The sequence below is a fragment of the Anser cygnoides genome, chromosome W (genome assembly GCF_040182565.1).
Source record: "Anser cygnoides isolate HZ-2024a breed goose chromosome W, Taihu_goose_T2T_genome, whole genome shotgun sequence".
NCBI lineage: Eukaryota > Metazoa > Chordata > Aves > Anseriformes > Anatidae > Anser > Anser cygnoides.
This window is the reverse complement of record NC_089911.1, coordinates 12861612-12882492: the sequence shown is the minus strand read 5'-3', so window position 1 is coordinate 12882492 and position 20881 is coordinate 12861612. Positions and strand designations below refer to the sequence as shown.

The window sequence follows — 20881 nt, the reverse complement described above, 5'->3', positions numbered from 1 at the left end:
GGAAGACTTCTGGCCTTCATCAAAAGACCACCAGAGTGCGCTGGAGGACCACTTAAGGACTCCAGTACGCATGCGAACAGGGGCGGAAACCTATGTTAATGATTCTTCGGAGACCTGATGAATATGCAGGAGACTCACGGGAAATGAAATGAATATGTATTTTTCCCACTAATATAAGCACACTGTCAGTAACCCTTAGTGTGTGTGTGTGTTAGGCAGAACTATCCCCCACACACCCGGTGCTGTAACAAAGAATACCTGCTTAATAACTTTGGTTATTGAGTTTTCACTGTGTCAGCCTTACTTGGACTGAAGCTGCTGGCAGGTTGGGGAGCAAGTACAAAGCATCCTTTTAAGCTGCTCCACTTGGCACAAGGGACCTCTACGAGCAGACATGAGGTAAATTAAGCTATTACACTAAAACTTCAGAGCAGCTCAGCCACCGTCTGGTGCCACACGGGCGCCTGTCTGCAAGCCGGGGACAGGTGCGAGAGGTATAGGCTAGCACAGCCGCCCTGCGGCCGCGATGACCTCGTCCCGGTCCGGCCCCGGAGCACGGCTCTCTCGCCGGGCGTCGGCCCCCCACGCAGTGGGAGCGCCCATCGTGTGACACCCGCGAAGGGCGGCTGCGAGGGAGCACTGCGGCACGGAGAGTGGGGAGGAGGGCGCGGGAGAGGCGGAGCTCACCACGCGTGGCCCTGCAGCCGCGGGGCAGATACACTGGGAACCGCCAGACAAGCAGCCTCGCCTCGGGTGCCCCAGTGCCAGGGTGCGCGGCGGGGAACCCAGGCGCGCGGGTCCAGCGTCCCCTTCCTCCGCAGCAGGGGGAGGAGAAGACCGCAGACGGCTGAAGAAGGCAGTGACGACGCTTCAGCCCCCACCCCAAGCCAGTCCCGCCGTGACGCCACGACGAAGCTCGCAGGCGCAACAGCTCCTGACGCCTGTTGTATCCGGCTGCTGCCTTCTTTCCCTTCCCCCCTCCTCCCTCTCCCCGTCTCTTCCTCCCTCCCGTCCGCCCACCTTTCCCAGAGCTGCCGCCGCTGCTGTGCGCGCGCGCCTGCTCCACCTCCTGCGTGTCTGGTCGGCAGCGCCTCCGCTCTCCCCGGCTGCCCCATGAAGCGATGGCAGCGGCCAACTTCGGCAAGATCCAGATAGGAATCTACGTGGAGATCAAGCGCAGCGATGGTCAGTGGGGGTTGGCCGGCGGTAGGGGCCTGTGGGAGCGGCCGCAGCCCATGGCTGGGCACCGCCGCCCCAGTGCGCAGCGGGGATCGGGGAGGAGGCTGCTTGCGGAGTCCATTGTGTGCGTGGGGTCAGGGAGGGGCCGGGCCTGGCTCGCGCTGCGGTTGTCAGGAGAGCGCTCGTGCTCGGCGGTGGAGGGCGGTTGCGAGCGGCGGCCGCTGGGGACGGGGAGGCTGCGGCAGCGCTGGGAGGAGGAAGGGAGGGGCGGTGGCAGGGGTAGAGGGTTGAAATGTGGGGGGAGAAAGGTGAGGTGAACGAGAGGGGGACGCGTGAGGGAAGCGTGGATGGGCTGGGCTGGTGGGGGAGGGGAGAGGTCTAAGGTGGGTAACGAGACGCGTGGGGTGGGTTTGGATGGGGGCGATGAGGTGATGGGGGGGAGAAGGGCGTGGTTGGGGGAGGAGGGCCTGGGGAAGCTTTGGCATGGAGGTGGGAGGGCCTTAGGGGAGGGGATTAGATGACGGAGGGAGGAAGGGGCTTTAATGTAAAGAAATAACTTTGTTTTCTCTGGCGTACGAGCTGTGTTCTCAAAAAATTACACTACAGTATACACTGACAGAAATGCCTTTGAACACTTCCATCACGTGACAGAAAGCTTGATGGTATTATTTCAGATGTTCTTTATGGTTAAAATATAAGAAGAGTGCTTGCTGTTTATGCCTGAGTTGTTATTTTCTCTGTTGGGGATCCAGTGTTTGTCATCTTGCCCAGCATCTCCTGGCAGGAGCGTATATGTTGCTGTCTAGGAATACACGTGAATAAAGGATGTGTGTGTGTCACATTTAGTGTGCTAACTATTTGTCTGGATGGGGAGAACTGAAATGGGAAGTTCACTGACTGAAAGGCAGGTCACTCGGGACTTCAGCTCTTTAATTTGAGTGGGAATATGTCATCTGTTCCTGGCCTCTGTGAGATCTATGAAACCTACTAAACCAGGGTAGGGTTCTTCTCACATTTTCTGGAAAGTCTTTTATTTTCTTCAGTGTTCAGGAGCTTGCTAAAGAATAATCAAATGATTTTAATGGAAGAAAGACCCGAAGGTCAAAAGCACTGAAGTTAGCATGATTTTGTCATGAGGCAAGAAATGAGCAGCAAGTCTTCATGCAGCTAAGTCCCATAGTACAGTTCAACCCTACAATAAAAATCAAATGCTCAGTGTTAGCTGGATGCTGTATTAAACCTAACCCCTCAATTTGTGCTTAATGGCTTGTGTGTCATGTGAAGAATCTGATAGGTGCATAACTCCTGCAGATCTCTGTTTGAGGTTTCAGAAAACCTCACTGTAGCAGCTTGTAAAACTATTTTTCTGAGGCCCGTGTCAACTTCTAATACATGTAACTGACTGTTTTATATATCTTTTGGAAAATAAGGGATGAGAATGCTTTGCTGCATTTTCCACGTTGCAGGGTTCTGCTCACTTCTAAAATCAGAAGTGAGAACAGTAACTTGAACATAATACTTATTTTCATTACTGTTAACGATTCACATATTTTGCTGTATCACATATGTGATGCAGCATATTAAATATATTACACATCAGTAATATACTAGGAGGATATTTTCACAACAGTTGTGCAAACTGTTGAGCATTTTTGTTAGTTTGATCTTTGTGTGAGTAACCACAGTACAGTGTTGTACCAAGGTTAGTGGGTTCCGGCTATTGTGATGTTTGCTTGTTTTCCATTGAGACTGGTGGAGGAGATATCCCTAGGTATGCAGAAAGGAGCATTTTGAGACAAATATCGAAGTACAGCCCACACTAGATTGCATTTAGATTGCTTTGCCTTTCAGAAGGTAGGTTACCAACCTGGGCTGTGGTTGCGCAGGCAATCAAGATTGATTTGTCTGTTTCTAACAAGTGGAGTGTGCCTCTGTCAGCTGCATTGTTCCTACAAACTCTCTCTCCCATCCATTGTAGTCAATGTGTTTTTTTCCAGATTATTTAATGCATTAATTGCATTAAATTAGCAAACTTATGGATGTGATAGGTTTCCTCAGCATTAGTGAGTTCAAATGACTCTCAGAGGGTCTGTGACCCCAAAAGTGTCAGTGTGTAGGAAATGCATGGCTGGGATGGAATGTGAAGTTTGATCTTCTCCTTCAACAACAGTGAGCTACCTGGATCTGCTGAACTCAGACCTGTAACCCAGGTAGAATCAGGGCTGTGTATCATACCAGCTACCCTAGGTTGAAAGCACAATTTAAGCTGTTTAAGAATCTTCTTGAGAAAGCAGTTTGTTGGTCAGTCTGCGCTTTTTTTCACATTGTCTTGTCTGTAGGAAATCATTTTTTTAAGCTAAATATTGTTTTGAGAGGTAAGTATAATAGTTCATTAAAATTTCCTTATCTAAGTGTTTATTTGCTGAATAAAATGTTTACTTTGTTAATGGTGTCATTTTTAAAAGTATGCACTTCTTCCCATCTGTCCACAACTATGCTAAATGCTTTTCTGAATACAGAGCTTTATTAATTCCAGATAAGTATTTTTCTTTAAATAAAAAGAAGAAATAGGAGAATAACATTTTTGGTAAAACATCACTGTTAAAATTTGTACTTGTTTACTACAACAAAATTGCAAAGAGATGTAAAACACATTAAATGTGAGAATGAGACCAGAACATTCTGGAAATAAAAGTGACTTACATATTCTGTCATTTTGACAAGTTCTAATTAGGTTTAAGTGTTTCATGAAAGATTTCTTATAGGACTGAATAAAAATAGATTTACAAGTGAAAGCCACTGTTAGAACTCATGACCAAAACCACATGAAAACTAGGGTTTGGATAAAAAACAACATTTTTGAGGACTGACGCTGCAGAGTTGCTTGCTGTGTATCTGTTTTTTCTCAGTGGGTAAACATTGGTATAAATGTTGTCTAGAGTTACAGATAATATTTCCAGTTATAATTACATGGGATAACTCGTTATATTCATGTAATATAAAAGCATATTAGGTGGTCAGCTAGTTTGGCTTTTTATAATAATTTCTGATACTGAAATTTACTACTTATTTCAGTATAATTTATGTATGTTGCTTGAAATATGCCTTGATAGTCTGTCTTGGAAACAGGAAAGAACTCATTCATTTTAGGTTGTGAATTGCTAACAATGGACTGCATTTCCAGTCTTGAAAAATGTGCCTTATCACACAGAAGAGCTAGAGCACTAGAGAGTGGGCCAGAACATAGCTGCAAGACCAGCTGTAAGAGTTTCATTCTGTCCAGAAGATGTTCCTTTTTGAGGTCTAAATATGGACATTTGTCTGATGATAAATTCCCTTTACTAAAATAATAATAGCCCACTGCTTTGCAAGTGAACTTATACCCATATCTCCACTTCTTGTGCATTATCCAATTAATGATGACAAAGACCTACATAATCATTTGGAAAAATAATATCTCACTTTTTTTTTTTCATTAGTTCAGTCTTTTGCTGAAATAGGATAAATCAGTCTTATGCCCTGCAGACCTTTAGTAGGCTGATTGGTATTTTTCCTTTACGTTTCCAGTCCAGTCATGTTCTGTCCTTTTCTTCCTCAGGCTGAAGCACTGGAACAGGTTGCCCAGAGAAGTTGTGGGTGCCTCATCCCTGGAAATGTTCAAGGCCAGGTTGGATGGGGCTTTGGGCAACCTGATCTAGTGGGAGATGTCCCTGCCCATGGCCGGGGTTTGGAACTAAATGATCTTAAAGGTCCCTTCCAAACCAAACCTTTCTATGAGTCTATGATCCTATTCTCTCTGTCTTTGCAAATCTGAAATGCTACCTAGAAGAACAGAGAAATTAATTATATATTTGCTCATTTGGAAAGGGGAGGGGGGAATACAGTGGTGGTCTCACTATGTTAGAAATAATGTAACAGGCATGAGAAGGGACATTCCAGTAATTGGGAAGAGCAACTGAAGATGTGATGGAAGTTCCAGGAAAAGAAAAATGGTGATTTGTTTCTTATTTCTTATTTTTTTAGGGATTAACCATCAAATGGTGTTTAAAAAGAAAGATCACGAGCTTGTGTTCTTGTATTATGGGAAAGAAACGAACTTGAGAACTGTCAGTGTTGTAAAGAGAAAACTTAAAAATGATAAAGGAGAATAAATTAGGAACAGTTATCATGTGGAACATGTTACCAGAGGACATGGATGCTGGAAGCCTAGCAGAATTTTAAGGAGGATGTTGGTAGGGATGGTAGGAATATCCAATTCTATACTTAAAGCTTAAAAAATTTACACCGGCAATCGTAAAAGGTAGTTTCTGTTCTACCTGAGTTTGTAGTTTAAATCACCTCCAACTGATGGGAGACAGGAAGAAATCTTGTCTGTGGCTGCGTTATTTTGTAATTGCCTCTTAGGAATTTTTTTCACTTGTCTCTGAAGCAGCTGGAACTGGTCATGGTCAAAGACAATCCATCTAGTCCAAAAAACTACTGGCAGCTCCTCTCTCCTTAGGCTTGCCAAAACATCATCATAACTCTTTAACCTTCAAAAACAAAGGAGACTATGTTTTTTTTGTAACAGTAAGGGCTGTGAGGGTGTTTTTTTTTTTTTCTTTAAAGCTCAACTTCGGTGAAATTGATGTTTGTTGATGTTGAGAGGTCTATACAGTCCTCTGTGTTTTGTGTAATCCCATATGACGATCTTGACATTTTTGTGCAGCTCCCAATAGCAACAATGATTTTATAGTAAGATAGAAGGTATAATGACACTATAAGAATTCTGTTCAGGATTGGGTAGACACCCTATTTTACAAGCTCTTGAGGGTATATTTAAATGGCAATGTGCTTTTATTCGTTCCTTTGGTGACATATATCTGTTCTTTCCCTGTGATTAAGACTTTTTTTTGTTACCACATTTAAATCAGTTGACCTCACTACCTAATCCCTATGTAAGCCATACTGGTACAATGTGTCTTTGTCTTTCCGTAATGGCCGGATCACACACAGGGCATCAAGTCGTCAAGTTTGCTACTTTTGGTAGAACTAATGGGACCAACATTTAGACTTACTTATCCAGTGTAGGTCCTCATCTTGTTCCATCCAGAATTTCTGGGCACTGTTCCTTACAGAAGTTTTGACCAGGAGGATGTGTTAAGTTTACTGTGTCATTCTTAAAACGGCTTTATAAGCATTCAGCTCATGATATGCAATAAACAGATTTTCACTGTAACTTGCTGTTTATGAGGTATTTATGTAGGCCTTCTGTATTTTGTATCAATAGCTCTATTGTGGTTTAACCCTGGTAGGCAGCTAAGTACCACACAGCTGCTATATTTGGTCTAGCACACCCCACACTCGAGTCAAATGTGTCGTCATCTCAAATCCTTCGTGCCTGGCCTGGTTTCAGCTGGCATAGAGTTAATTTTCTTCATAGAAGCTGCTATGGTGCTGTGTTTTGGATTTAGGATGAGAATAATGTTGATACCACACTGATTGTTTAGTCGTTGCAGAGCAGTGCTTACACTAAGTAAGTCAAGGACTTTTCACTTTCTCATACTGCTCTGCCAATGCACAAGAAGCTGGGAGGGGACAGAACCAGGACATCTGACCCAAACTGGCTAAATGGATATTCCATACCATATGACATCATGCTGAACAATTAATATGGGGTGGCTGGCCAGAGTGGAGGGGAACTGCTGCTTAGGGAGGGGATGGGCATTGGTCAGCGGGTGGTAAGCAATTGCATTGTGCATCACTTACTTTGAACATTATCTTATTATTATTATTATGATCATTATTATTTCCATTCATTTTCTGTCCTATTAAACTGTCTTTATCTCAGCTCATGAGCTTTTACTTTTTTTTCCTCCAGATTATCTCCCCCATCCCTCTGGCGGGGGGATGTGAGCAAATGGCTGCGGTACGTTGCTGCTTACTGGGGTAAACCACAACAGTCCTTTTGGTGCGCAACGTGGGGCACAAAGGGTTGAGATAACAACAGATCTAACCAGAGCGTGTTAAAACAAAGTTGTTATAAGCATTAGACAAGATTAATATTTGCTAATCACAATGTTGATTTTTTTTAATCTCAGGTCTGCTGTCTGTTTTCCGAATTGTTTTGTATAGCATATTATTTACTGTATGTATTCCGTGTCATGCTTTTTATCATTTCTGGGGGCTGGTTTAGGGTTATTATTTTGCTGTACTCTGTAACACTGGCTTATGATATGATAAAATTGCTGGCCATGAGACTAATCTGGTATTTGTACTCAGCAGTACAAATTTGTACTCAGCAGTACAAACGCTACCTCAGAAACTATTAATAATTACACGTTTTTGGTGTAATGCCAGTGATCATTCTATCCCTAGTCTCAGCTTGGTAGCACTGTTATCCCAGCCCCACCTACCCCCCATGACAATTATACCCTCGTTAAAATGACCTGCAGTCATTGGTCCCAGCCAACATGGGTTCACGAGGGGTAGGTCCTGCCTAACAAATTTGATTTCCTTTTATGATAAGATAATGCATCTAGTCGATCAAGGGAAGCCAGCTGATGTGTTCTTTTTGTGCTCAAAGGGTTGTGGTAAATGGGGCCGCATCAGGCTGGCGGATGGTCACTAGTGGGGTCCCCCAGGGCTCCAGTTTAGGGCCAGTCCTCTTCAATGTCTTTATAAATGATTTGGATGTAGGACTAGAAGGTGTTTTGAGCAAATTTGCCTACGACACCAAACTTGGAGGAGTTGTGGACTCTGCTGAGGGTGGAAAGGCCTTGCAGAGAGATCTGGACACATTGGAGAGCTGGGCGATCACCAACCACATGAAGTTTAACAAGAGCAAGTGCCGGGTCCTGCACCTGGGACAGGGCAACCCTGGCTATACGTACAGACTGGGCGACGAGACGCTGGAGAGCAGCCCCGCAGAAAGGGATCTGGGGGTTGTGGTTGACAGCAAGTTGAATATGAGCCAGCAGTGTGCCCTGGCAGCCAGGAGGGCCAACCGTATCCTGGGGTGCATCAAGCACGGCATTGCTAGTCGGTCGAGGGAAGTGATTGTCCCGCTCTACTCTGCGCTGGTGCAGCCTCACCTCGAGTACTGTGTGCGGTTCTGGGCACCACAGTACAAAAAGGGTGTGAAACTATTGGAGAGTGTCCAGAGAAGGGCTACAAAGATGGTGAAGGGCCTAGAGGGGAAGACATACGAGGAGCGGCTGAGGCCACTTGGCCTGTTCAGCCTGGAAAAGAGGAGGCTGAGGGGAGACCTCATCACAGTCTACAGCTTCCTCGCGAGGGGGAGTGGAGGGGCAGGCCCCGATCTGTTGTCTGTAGTGACTAGTGATAGGACCCGAGGGAATGGAGTCAAGCTGTGACGGGGGAGGTTCAGGCTGGACATCAGGAAGAGGTTCTTCACCGAGAGGGTGGTCACACACTGGAACAGGCTCCCCAGGGACGTAGTCACTGCACCAAGCCTGTTGGAATTTAAGAAGCGTTTGGACTGTGCACTCAGTCACATGGTCTAAAATTTTGGGTAGACCTGTGTGGTGCCAGGAGTTGGACTCGGTGATCCTTATGGGTCCCTTCCAACTCGGGATATTCTATGATTCTATTACCCTTTTTCATCAGGGAACCAACCTATGAAGGTTTGTGGTGGTTTTACCTTGCTAGGCAGCTGAACACCACAACCGCTCTCTCACTCCACCTCCTCAGAAGAGGAGGGGAAGAAGAAAAGGAAAGAAACAACTCACGGGTTGAGATAAGGATAATTTAATTAAAGGAAAAAATAATTATTAAGGAAAAAATATTATTAATTAAATAATTTAACTAAAGGGAAAAAAGGGAAAGGGGAAAAGGGAAAAAAAAAAAAAAAGCAAAGGCTGTGTGGAAGTGCAGAGGAAAGAAATTACTCTCTACTTCCCACCAACAAGAGATGCTTGACCACATGCTTGAAGCAGGGACTCAACGCACGTAGCTGTTGTTCAGGAGGACAGACGTTTTTGCAACGAAAGCCACCCCTCCCCTCTTCCTCCTTTTTCCACCTTTTATTGCTGAGTGTGACATCATATGGTATGGAATATCCCTTTGGTTGGTTTAGGTCAGCTGCCCTGGTGATGTTCCTTCCTCACCTTTTGCCCACCCCCAGCCTGCTGGCTCTGGGGGGGTTAGGGGGAGTCCTGATGCTATGCCAGTATTGCTCAGCAGTAGACACAACACTGGTGTGATACCAGTGCTGTTCTAGCTACCAGTGCAGAGCACAACACTGTATGGGCTGCTGCAGGGAAAGTTAACTCCATCACAGACAGACCCAGTATAAGGGGACTGGGGAGATGGTTTTTTTCCCTCTTGTTCATTCTCCCTTTTTCCTTCACCTCCCTCTTCTCCTCCAGGTGAGTTATGATAGCTTTTCAAAACTTTGAATATCCTTAGGATGTTCAGACCAGCATGTTCTTATTGTTATGTCTCTTGAATATATTTCAGGTTTCGTTTAACATTAAACAACTACTTAGGAATGCCATCCAGAGATCTGTCCCGAGGCAGGATAGTTATGAGTGGCAGGGAGTGTGGGAGGATATGGGCAGGCATCCAGAGCAGTGGGCACCTCCATTGCTTTGGAAATTCAACCCTGAAGAACTGCAAAATCCTAAAAAACTGGTAGAATGCTTGAACAAGGTGTGTCACCACCCTGGCAATGCCAAAGAGACACAACTCACTGCAACGTGCTGGGGCTTGGCCTATGTTTACCGAGCTGCATTTGATATGACTATAACCCCTGTGACAGACTCTGCAGACACTCGAAGCCCTAGGACAGGCCCCAAGGCTGATCCAGGGAAACAGACTGTACCAGTGTCAGTTGCACCTGTAACCAAGATGAAAAAATGGTTGAGAAAGTCAGGTTGTTTAGAACGCGGGGGAACTCCTACTAAGATTAGGTATGGAGAAGACAGGGCTGGGCCATCAGAGGAACAAGAAGACGAAGATAAAGATATCGAAAAAATATCAATAACTTCCCAAAACCTATACCAGCGTGAGCTACGAGATATGCAAAACGATTTCGGCCGTTGTCCAGGTTAGCACCTTGTCTCCTGGCTGCTCAGGTGCTGGGACACTGGAGCCAGTAGTCTGGAACTAGAGGGCAGGGAAGTCAGGCGGCTGGGATCCTTTGCTAGGGACGCAGGCATTGACAAAGAAATTGGAGATGGAGCACCAGGCTTCAGCCTCTGGAGGTGTCTCCTGTCAGGTGCGAAGGAAAGGTATCCCTTCAAGGAAGATCTTGTATGTCAACCAGGCAAATGGACCACTATGGAGAGGGGAATCCAGTACCTAAGGGAATTAGCCATACGGGAGGTGATTTATAGGGACCTAGACAACAAAAAGATATCCACAGTTCCAGATGAAGTCAAGTGTACACGACCCATGTGACGGAAGTTTGTACGGAGTGCACCATCATCATATGCTAGTTCATTGGCAGTAATGACCTGGAAAGACCATGAGGAACCTGCTCTGATGCTGGGGTAACGAGGCCAATAGCCTGGAATTAGAGGGCAGGGAAGCCAGGCAGCTGGGGTCCCTTGCTAGGGAAGCGGGCATTGAGAAAATGATGGGAAAAGGGGCACAAGTCTTCACCCTCTGGAGGCGACTCCTGTCATGCGTGAAGGAAAGGTATCCCTTCAAGGAAGATGTTGCATGTCAACTCGTCAAGTTGAACACCATGGACAGAGGTATCCATTACCTAAAGGAATTAGCTGTGCTGGAGGTGATTTATGATGACCTAGACAACGACCAGAGATGCAAAGTTTCAGATGAAGTCAAGTGCACGCGATAAAGTTTGTACGGAGCGCACCATCATCGTATGCCAGCTCATTGGCAGTAACGACCTGGAGAAACTGAGAGGAATCCACGGTGGATGAATTGAATAAACAACTCCGGCAGTACAAAGAAAGTCTCTCTTGTTCCCTACAGATCTGTGTCTCAGCTGTGGAGAAGCTTTCTCAAGAGGTCCACCAATTTAAAGCAAATGCTTTGGAGAAACTTTCGCAAGAGGTCCACCAACTTAAAGAGAATATATCTTCCTCCCAACCTGTACGAACCAATATCTCAGCTATCAGGCGTAAGTGTCCCTCTGCTCAAGAAAGGGGATATAGTGGGTACATACCATGTGCCACCCTGTGGTTTTACCTATGTGACCATGGAGAGGACATGAGGAAATGGGATGGAAAATCTACCTTGACCCTAGAGGCACGGGTACGTGAGTTGCAAGGAAAAGCCATCACAAAAGGGGGGGTCTTCTGGGAAAATTGCTGCTCCAGACTCCATCAGGCAGTCCCCCAGAGTAATGAATACTATAATGAGGACTAGAGGGGTCCTGCCTCCTGCGAGGTGTAAGAAAGGGACAGCTGGATTTATTGGACTGTGTGGATTTGACATCCTGGCACATCAGACCCACAGAAGTATAAGGCTTTAGTAGACACCGGTGCACAGTGTACTGTAACGTCATCAAGCTAGGGCCAGAAGGGCCAGAACCCATTTGTATTTCATAAATGACAGGGAGATCTCAACAGTTAAGTATTGGAGGCTGAAGTGAGCCTCACTGGGAATGAATGGCAAAAGCACCCCATTGTGACTGGCTCGGAGGCTCTATGCATCCTTGGCATCTGGGGAAAGGTTATTTCAAAGATCCAAAAGGTACCAGTGGGCTTTTGGCATAGCTGCCTTGGAGATGGAGGACATTAAACAGGTGTCTGCCTTGCCCAGTCTCTTGCAGGACCCTTCTGCTGTGGGGTTGCTGAGGGTCGAAGAACAGCAGGTGCCAGTTGCTACCATGACAGTACACCAGTGACAATATTGCACCAACAGAGACTCCCTGATTCCCCATCCATAAGCTGATTCGTCAACTGGAGATCCAAGGAGTGATCAGCAAGACTCGCTCAACCTTTAATAGTCCCATATGACCAGTGTGAAAGTCTAATGGAGAGAGAAGGCTAACAGTGGACTATCGTGGCCTGAATGAAGACATGCCACCACTGAGTACTACAGTGACAGACATGCTAAAACTTCAATAAGAACTGGAAAATGCACCGAAGTGGTATGCCACAACTGATATCAAACAAGCAAACTAAAAAAACCTTATCCCCATCCACCCTCTTCTACGTCCTCCCCCCAAGCAGCTCAGGGGAACGGGCAATGGGGATTATTGTCAGTCCATAACGCTTTATCTCAGCCACTTCTTCATGGTCACTCTCTTCCCCTGCTCCAATGTGGGGTCCCTCCCACGGGATGCTGTCCTTCCTGAACTGATCACATGTGGGCTTCCCATAGGCAGCAGCTCTTCAAGAACTGCTCCAACATGGGTCCCGCACGGGTGGCAGCTCCTGCCAGATCACCTGTTCCTGGGTGGGCTACAGGTCTGGTCCAGAGTCTGCTCCGGCAGGGGCTCTCTATGGGCTGCAACCTCCTTCAGGTCAGATCCATCTGCTCCATTGTGGGCTCCTCCACGGGCTGCAGTGTGGATATCTGCTCCATCGTGGTACACCATGGGCTGCAGGGGGACAACGTGCTCCACCATGGTCATCTCCACAGGCCGCAGGGGAACTTCAGCTCCGGTGCCTGGAGCACCTCCTGCCCTCCTTCTGCACTGACCTTGGTGTCTGCAGGGCTGTTTCTCACTCCTCTCTCTCCCAGCTGCTGTTGTGCAGCATTTTTTTCTCTTTCTTAAATATGCTCTTCCAGAGGCGCAACATCGTTTATTGCACAGTTCTGGCCAGCGGCGGGTCCCTTTTGGAGCCAGCTGGAACTGGTACTTTTCTATCATGTGTCAGCTTCTGGACTCTTCTCACAGAGGCCACCCCTGCAGCCCTCCTGCTACCAAAACCTTGTAACCTAAAACCAATACAAATGGACGTCGTTAGATCCCAATGGATGTGATCAACAAAATAATGGCTATGTCTCCAGCAAATTGCAAAAAGGAAACAAGCTTTCTTAGGCATCTTAGGTTAAAGGTTAAGGTTAAACAACTATTTAAGAATACTATCCAGGGATCTGCCCCGAGGCAGGATAGTAATGAGTGGCAGGGTGTGCTGGAGGATATGGGTAAGTATCTAGGACAGTGGGCACCTCCAGTGTTTTAAAACATCACCCGTTAACAAGTGCTGAATCCTGAAAAACTAGTAAAATGTTTGGAGAAAGTATGCTGTCACACTCTAGAATGCAATTCCAGAGAGACACAAATCACTGCAACATGCTGGGGCCTGACCCATGCCTACTGAGCCTTGTTCTACACTGTTCATCAACCTCAAGGGGAAGAGCAGGTCTCTGGATCTGACAAGAAAGTGACAGGCCCTGTGTCCATCCCAATCCCTACGACAGGCACTGCAGCTGGACCAGTGCTGGTATCAGTTGTTGCTATACACAAGAAGAAACAATGGATGCAAAAGTCAGATTGTTTAGTAAGGGAGGAAACTCCTACTGAGAAGGGGAAGGAGGAAGAAGATGAAAAGGCAGGTTATTCTGAAGCAGGGCCATCACGGGAACAGGAGGAGTAAGAGGAATATCTCATAAACACTGCAGTTACCACCTGATCCTTATATCCCAGAATGAGCTGCAAGATATGTGAAAAGATTTCAGAAGTAGTGGGGTCGATTTCAGCTGAAAACGGGGCCAGTAACCTCAAATTAGGGATTCCAAGCAGCTGGGATCCCTCTCTAGGGGAGGGGGCATTGAGAAAATGATGGGAAAAGAGGCACGAGCCCTCAGCCTCTAGAGGTGACTCTTGTCATGCGTGAAGGAAAGGTATCCCTTCAAGGAAGATATTATATGTCAGCCAGGCAAGTGGGCCACTGTGGAGATAGTGTCCAGTACCTGAGGGAATTAGCTGTGCTGGAGGTGATTTAAGATGACCTAGACAATGTAAGATTAAAGTTGTGTTTTCGCAGTGGAAAATTCCACTAACCTTGCATATTTAAAAGTGATTGCGCAGACATAACAGTGGGGGGAATGTTAAGTGGATAAGGGGACAGTGGAAGGTCCTACTGTCCCAAAATAAGGAGGATGGTGTGGTGGTTTTACCGTGCTAGGCAGCTGAACACCACAACCACTCTCTCCCTCCCCCTCGTTAGATGAGGAGGGGAAGAAGTAAAGGAAAGAACAACTCACGGGTTGAGATAAGGATGATTTAATTAAAGGAAAAAAATAATTATTAAGGAAAGATTATTATTAATTATTAATTAAACAATTTAACTAAACAATTTAACCAAACAATTAACAATTTAACTAAAGGGGAAAAAAGGAAAGGGGAAAAGGGAGGGGGAAAGGGAAAACTAAACAAAACAAGTAAAGGCTATGTGGGAGTGCAGAGGAAAGAAATTACTCTCTACTTCCCACAAATGAGCGATGCTTGACCACGTCCTTGAAGCAGGGCCTCAACGCACGTAGCCGGTGTTCGGGAGGAGGACAGACGTTTTCGCAACGAGAGCCCACCCCTCCCCTCTTCCTCCTTTTTCCACCTTTTATTGCTGAGTGTGACATCATATGGTATGGAATATCCCTTTGGTTGGTTTAGGTCAGCTGCCCTGGTGATGTTTCTTTTCTCACATCTTTGCCCACCCCTAGGGGAGTTAGGGAGAGTCCTGATGCTGTGCCAGCACTGCTCAGCAGCAGACACAACACTGGTGTGATACCATTGCTGTTTTAGCTACGAGTGCAGAGCACAGCACTGTATGGGCTGCTGCAGGGAAAGTTAACATCCCAGCCCAACCCAGTACAGATGGCTAAGAAAAACGTGGATTGTTAGCTCAGACCCCACCGTTGGAAGTCCCGATCCATCCGTGCCAAGCAGGAGATTGGGTTCTGATATGAACATGGAGGGAACTGAGGTTACAACCTGAATGGGACAGACCATTCCAAGTACTCCTGACTGCTGAGATGACAGTAAGAACAGGTGAGAAAGGGTGGACTCATTACACCCAGGTGAAGGCATCAGTTGACCCTGAGACCTGAGATGCTCACCTGAACATGAGCCGGCAGTGTGCCCAGGTGGCCAAGAAGTCCAATGGCATCCTGGCTTGTATCAGGAATAGTGTAGCCAGCAGGACCAGGGAGGTGATCGTCCCCCTGTACTCTGCTCTGGTGAGGCCACACCTTGAGTAATGTGTTCAGCTTTGGGCCCCTCAGTACAAGAAAGACATTGGGGCCCTGGAACGTATCCAGAGAAGGGCTATGAAGCTGGTGAAGGGTCTGGAACACAAGTCTTATGAGGAGTGGCTGAAGGAACTGGGCTTTTTAAGTCTGGAGAAGAGGAGGCTCAGGGGAGACCTTATTGCTCTCTACTACTACCTGAAAGGAAGTTGTGGGGAGCTGGGGGGTCGGCCTCTTCTCACAGATAACCAGCGATAGGACTAGAGGAAATGGCCTCAAGTTGCACCAGGGGAGGTTTAGGTTGGAAATTAGGAGCCATTTCTTGTCGGAAAGAGTAGTCAGGCATTGGAACGGGTTGCCCAGGGAGGTCGTGGCGTCACCATCCCTGGGGGTGTTCAAGGAATGGTTGGACATGGTGCTTAGGTGCATGGTTTAGTGGGTGACATTGGTAGTAGGGTGATGGTTGGACCAGATGATCTTGGAGGTCTTTTCCAACCTTAATGATTCTATGATTCTATAGGAGAACCATTAAAATTAAAAATTAGGAGGAGGTGTGAATCATGGTTGTAAACTAACCTTTAACTTCTCCTTAGGAAAAAATAATGAATACCACATGTAATTGGGGAAAAGAGTCAGATTACATAGAATTAGAGTGTCCCCAGGGGATTCTTGTTTTTATATTGATTTGGAAACCCAGAATTTGAAGACAAGCTGTGTGTGTGTGTGTGGGGGGGGGGGGGTACTTAATCGCCACCAGAAGTGTGGTGCTGATTGGGAAAAACCTTAAAGTACAGAGAATGGGCACTGAGATCCGTACGGAAAACCCTAATTTCAGGACTAGACTTAATCAGTATTGCTGGTTTTGGTGAACTGGGCGATGGCCTTATGGCCCAGTAAAGGGATATGAAAATTTTTATGAAGAAATCCCCCCCAGGAGCTTTTGCTTGTTTGTAGCCTTCATGTTCTTGAATCATTAAAGATAATGTATTCCAAACTTATACTAGTAATACCTGCCCTCTATGGATTGGTGATAGGATGGGGAGAAAGTCAGCATCTTGAATGAATCCAGAACATTTCTCGAGTCTTGCCAGGAGAGCTGGGCAATCACCAACTGCATGAATTTTAACAAGAGCAAGTGCCGTGTCCTGCACCTGCACCAGGTCCTGCTGGGACGGGGCAAACCTGGCTATACGTACAGATTGGGCGACGAGACGCTGGAGAGCAGCCCTGCAGAAAGGGATCTGGGGGTTGTGGTTGATAGCAAGCTGAACATGAGCCAGCAGTGTGCCCTGGCAGCCAGGAGGGCCAACCGTATCCTGGGGTGCATCAAGCACGGCATTGCTAGTCGGTCGAGGGAAGTGATTGTCCCGCTCTACTCTGCGCTGGTGCAGCCTCACCTCGAGTACTGTGTGCAGTTTTGGGCACCACAGTACAAAAAGGGTGTGAAACTATTGGAGAGTGTCCAGAGAAGGGCTACAAAGATGGTGAAGGGCCTAGAGGGGAAGACATACGAGGAGCGGCTGAGGCCACTTGGCCTGTTCAGCCTGGAGAAGAGGAGGCTGAGGGGAGACCTCATCACAGTCTACAGCTTCCTCACGAGGGGGAGTAGAGGGGCAGGTGCCGATCTTTTCTCTTTAGCGACCAGTGATAGGACCCGAGGGAATGGAGTCATGCTGTGACGGGGGAGGTTCAGGCTGGATTTCAGGAAGAGGTTCTTCACTGAGAGGGTTGTCGCACACTGGAACAGGCTCCCCAGGGACGTAGTCACGGCACCAAGCCTGTCGGAGTTTAAGAAGTATTTGGACTGTGCTCTTAGTCATATGGTCTGAATTTTTGGGTAGACCTGTGTGGAGCCAGGAGTTGGACTCGATGATCCTTATGGGTCCCTTCCAAATCAGGATATTCTATGATTCTATGAAAATAACTGTTGGATTTGCAAACAGATGCCTAGGAATACTAAAAAGGCCTTGTCTCTGCGATTCTGTTACCAGCAGCAACCGTCTCTGGATTCTCTGGATCTCTAAAAGCGACGGATTATGCCCAGCCCTGGAAGAGAATAGATTTTGAAGTTGAGCTTCCTACACGTAATCCTGGTTACAATATAACTTGTTATCAAAGGTGTCTTTTAAAGAATACTGATGGAAATTCAGAGGGCAGTAATACTGAACCTGGGTGTGGAAATGTTACCCGTGACGTAGGAAATTATTCATATTGTTCCGAATGTGGTAATTACAGGAGTGCTAATATATATAATGCACACCAGAAAACGCGTGGGAATCATTTGGTAACTGGATGACCAGTCCCGAACTGCAAAGGGTGGTATTGGCTATGTGGTAATAGGGCCAGGTAAGTGTTGCCCCTAGGATGGAAGGGAGCTTGCACCCTGGGGGCAATAAGTCTGAACATAGCCATTATTGAGGATATGCAAAGCCAAAGCACAGGCCTCCTTGAGACCCACCTATGCAGAATCAAGAGGACTTCAATTAATCCTCTAGTGGAGAGAGGAATGGCATTTCACAGGTTCATGAGGTGGTTTATCCCTTGGTTAGGGGTGAATGAATTAGAAAATCTATTGTGAATATCTCATCTGTAGTCAAAGAATTAGAAAATAGCACTCTGGATGCGATCCAGGCACTGCAAGAGGAGGTAACAAGTCTGTCAAAGATGGTATTCCAGAATCTACTGGTAATGGATTTATTACTGGCCTTGCAAGGAGGGGTTCGCACTATAATTAATGCCAGTTGCTGTATGTATGTAGACCAAACGGGGCGAACTGAGACTGATCTCAGAAATATTTGGGAGAAAACCAAGATCTTGCATGAGGTGGCCCAAGACGACACTTCGTGGGGATTTAGAGACATTTGGGAAAAACTGACCTCGTGGTTGCCTGGATGGGATTGTCTCAAGCAACTCTTTGTTAGTATTCTAGTAATAATAGTACTGTGTATTTTGATCTGCTTGCTTATTCCTTGTATTATTCCTTGTATGACGTATCAAAAATATATGTTCTTGGCAGAGACTGTCATCTCCCATGACATCTGAAGAAAAATATTGTGCCCTAATGTTGGAAAAATATCGAGAGTGGGGGATGTGAAGAGATTCAAAACCAACAATAGGAGTAAGAAAAGACGAAGGGGGAACTGTAAGAATTAAAGCTATGGTTTTGCAGTGGAAAATTCCACTAACCTTGCATATTTAAAAGTGATTGCGCAGGCATAACAGTGGGGGGAATGTTAAGCGGATAAGGGGACAATGGAGGGTCCTACTGTCCCAAAATAAGGAGGATGGCTAAGAAAAACAAGAAAAGCAGTTGTGGAATCAGAAAGAACAAGAAGCTACAAAATCACGGACCCCTCTGGTTCCAAAAGAGAAAAGGAGAAATGAAAAGTTGGTCATATAAAACTGTACATACAGGGCATAGTAACAAACGTCGGGTAGGTTGTGAACCTGTAGTACTCAGCCAGTGAGGAATCAAGCATCGGGTAATAGGGGATATAGGGCTATGATACACTTCTGCTGCACACTCCTCCTTGCAGGACACCTGCCATTGCAATTGTGAATAAATCAGCTTCACAAGAGACCCTGTCTTAGAAAATTATTGGGGTATTTCTCACAACAATGAACAATGATCCCAGAGATCCAGATGAAGTCAAGTGCACACAACCCATGTGGCAGAAATTTGTATGGAGTGCACTGTTGTTGTATGCCAATTCATTGGCAGTAATGACCTGGGAAGACGTAGAAGAGCCCACGGTGGATGAACTGGCTGGCTAACTCTGGCAGTACGAAGAATGTTTCTGTTCCTCCTTATGGGTCCTGTGTCTCAGCTGTGGAGAATCTTTCTCAAGAAGTCCACCAACTCAAACCGAATGCTGTGCAGAAACTGTCCTGGGAGTTCAAGCAATTCAAAGAGGATACGTCCTACTCCCTACCTGTCCTATTAAACCGTCTTTAAACTGTCTGGGGGGAATGAACGAATGACTCTGTGGTGCTTATCTTCCTGCTGGAGTTAAACCGCAACAGTGCCCCACATTGGGCACTAGAAAGGACTGTTGCGGTTTAACCCCAGCAGGTAGCTAAGTACCTCACAGCCGCTCACTTGCTCTCCCCAGGTGGGACTGGGGAGAAAACTGGAAAGTTAAAAGTGTCGTAACTCATGGGTTGAGATAAAGACAGTTTACTAGGTAAAGCAAAAGCCGCACGCGCAAGCAAAGCAAAACAAGGAATTAATTTGCTACTTCCCATCAGCAGGAAAATCCAGGAAAGCAGGGCTCATCGCGCGTAATGGTTTCTTGGGAAGGCAAACGCCATCGCTCTGATCTTCCCTCCCTTTGGAATATCCCTTTGGCCAGGTGGGTCACCTGTCCTGGCTGTCCTCTTGCAGCTTCTTGTGCAATCCCACAGCCTCCTCGCTGGCAGGACAGCATAAGAAGCTGAAAAGTCCTTGACTCTGTGTAAGCACTGCTCTGCAACAACTAAAACATCAATGTGTTATCAGCATTATTCTCATCCTAAATCCAAAACACAGCACCATACCCGCTACTAGGAAGATAATGAACTCTATCCCAGCCAAAACCAGGACAAGCTCTTGAATGACAAGAGTTGAAATCCTAATCTTCAGAGAGTTTTCTCTTCTCTTTTCCATGTTTAATACATGTGGTTTTACGTGGCAAGCTTTTGGTAGCAGGGGGCTACAAGGGTGGCTTTTGTGAGAAGAATCCAGAAGCTGCCCCATGTTAGATAAGGGTCAGTTTCAGGTGGCCCCAAAAGGGACCCAAGTGATGGTTTCGGTGACCTCATGTCAGTATCCACCCACGAGCCAACCACCCCATGCCCAAGAACCACATGCCGCTCCCAAAACATGAGCTGACCGTCCTGGGACAGTTCATGTATACATTGCTTCCACTGGACACCTGTTTCAGTATGAAACCCATCTTGGTCTTTATCTACCTGTCATTGTCTAGGTCTCCTCCACCTTGCATCTTCTGGAGAAACTGACTGCTCATGGCTTGGACAGTTGTACAGTTCACTGGGTAAAAGAATGGCTGGACAGCCAGGCTCAAAGAGTCACAGTGAATGGAGTTCAATCCAGTTCGCAGCCGGTCACCAGTGGTGTTCCCCAGGGCTCAGCATTGGGGACAGTTTGTTTAAAATTTTTATCAGTGATCTGAATGAGGTGATCAAGTGCACCCTCAGTAAATTTGGAGATTATACCAAGTTGGACAGGATTGTCAATCTGCTTGAGGGTAGGAAGGCTTTGCAGAGGGATCTGGATAGGCTAGATTGATGGGCTGAGTCCAATTGCATGACATTCAACAAGGCTAAATGCTGGGTGCTGCACTTGTGTCACAACAACCCAATCCAGTGATATAAGCTCATGGAAGAGTGCATGGAAAGTTGCCCAGCAGAAAAGGACCTGGGGGTGCTGGTCGACAGACAGCTGAACATGAGCCAGCAGTGTGACCAGGTGGCCAAGAAGGCCAATGGCCTCCTGACTAGGGAAGTGATTGTCCCTCTGTACGTGGCACTGGTGAGACTGCACCTTGAGTACTGTGTTCAGTTTTGGGCCCCTCACTACAAGAAGGGTATA

At 46.5% G+C, this 20881-nt stretch overlaps 1 protein-coding gene across 3 annotated transcripts in view; it reads left to right on the top strand.

Moving 5' to 3' along the window:
* The first annotated feature begins 505 nt into the window (after nucleotides 1–505).
* The window catches only part of LOC125179686 (kinesin-like protein KIF2A), a 155926-nt gene continuing 135550 nt past the window's right edge, over nucleotides 506–20881 (top strand). For 2 of the 3 annotated variants that reach the window (XR_010827346.1, XM_066987374.1), the window contains exon 1: nucleotides 506–1185. Coding sequence is in view for 2 of the 3 variants with exons in the window: in XM_066987374.1 (XP_066843475.1) it covers nucleotides 1122–1185 (64 nt within the window). In the remaining variant the exon portion in view is untranslated. The remainder of the gene's footprint in view (nucleotides 1186–20881) is intronic. The other variant, XM_066987375.1, reaches the window with a different exon arrangement.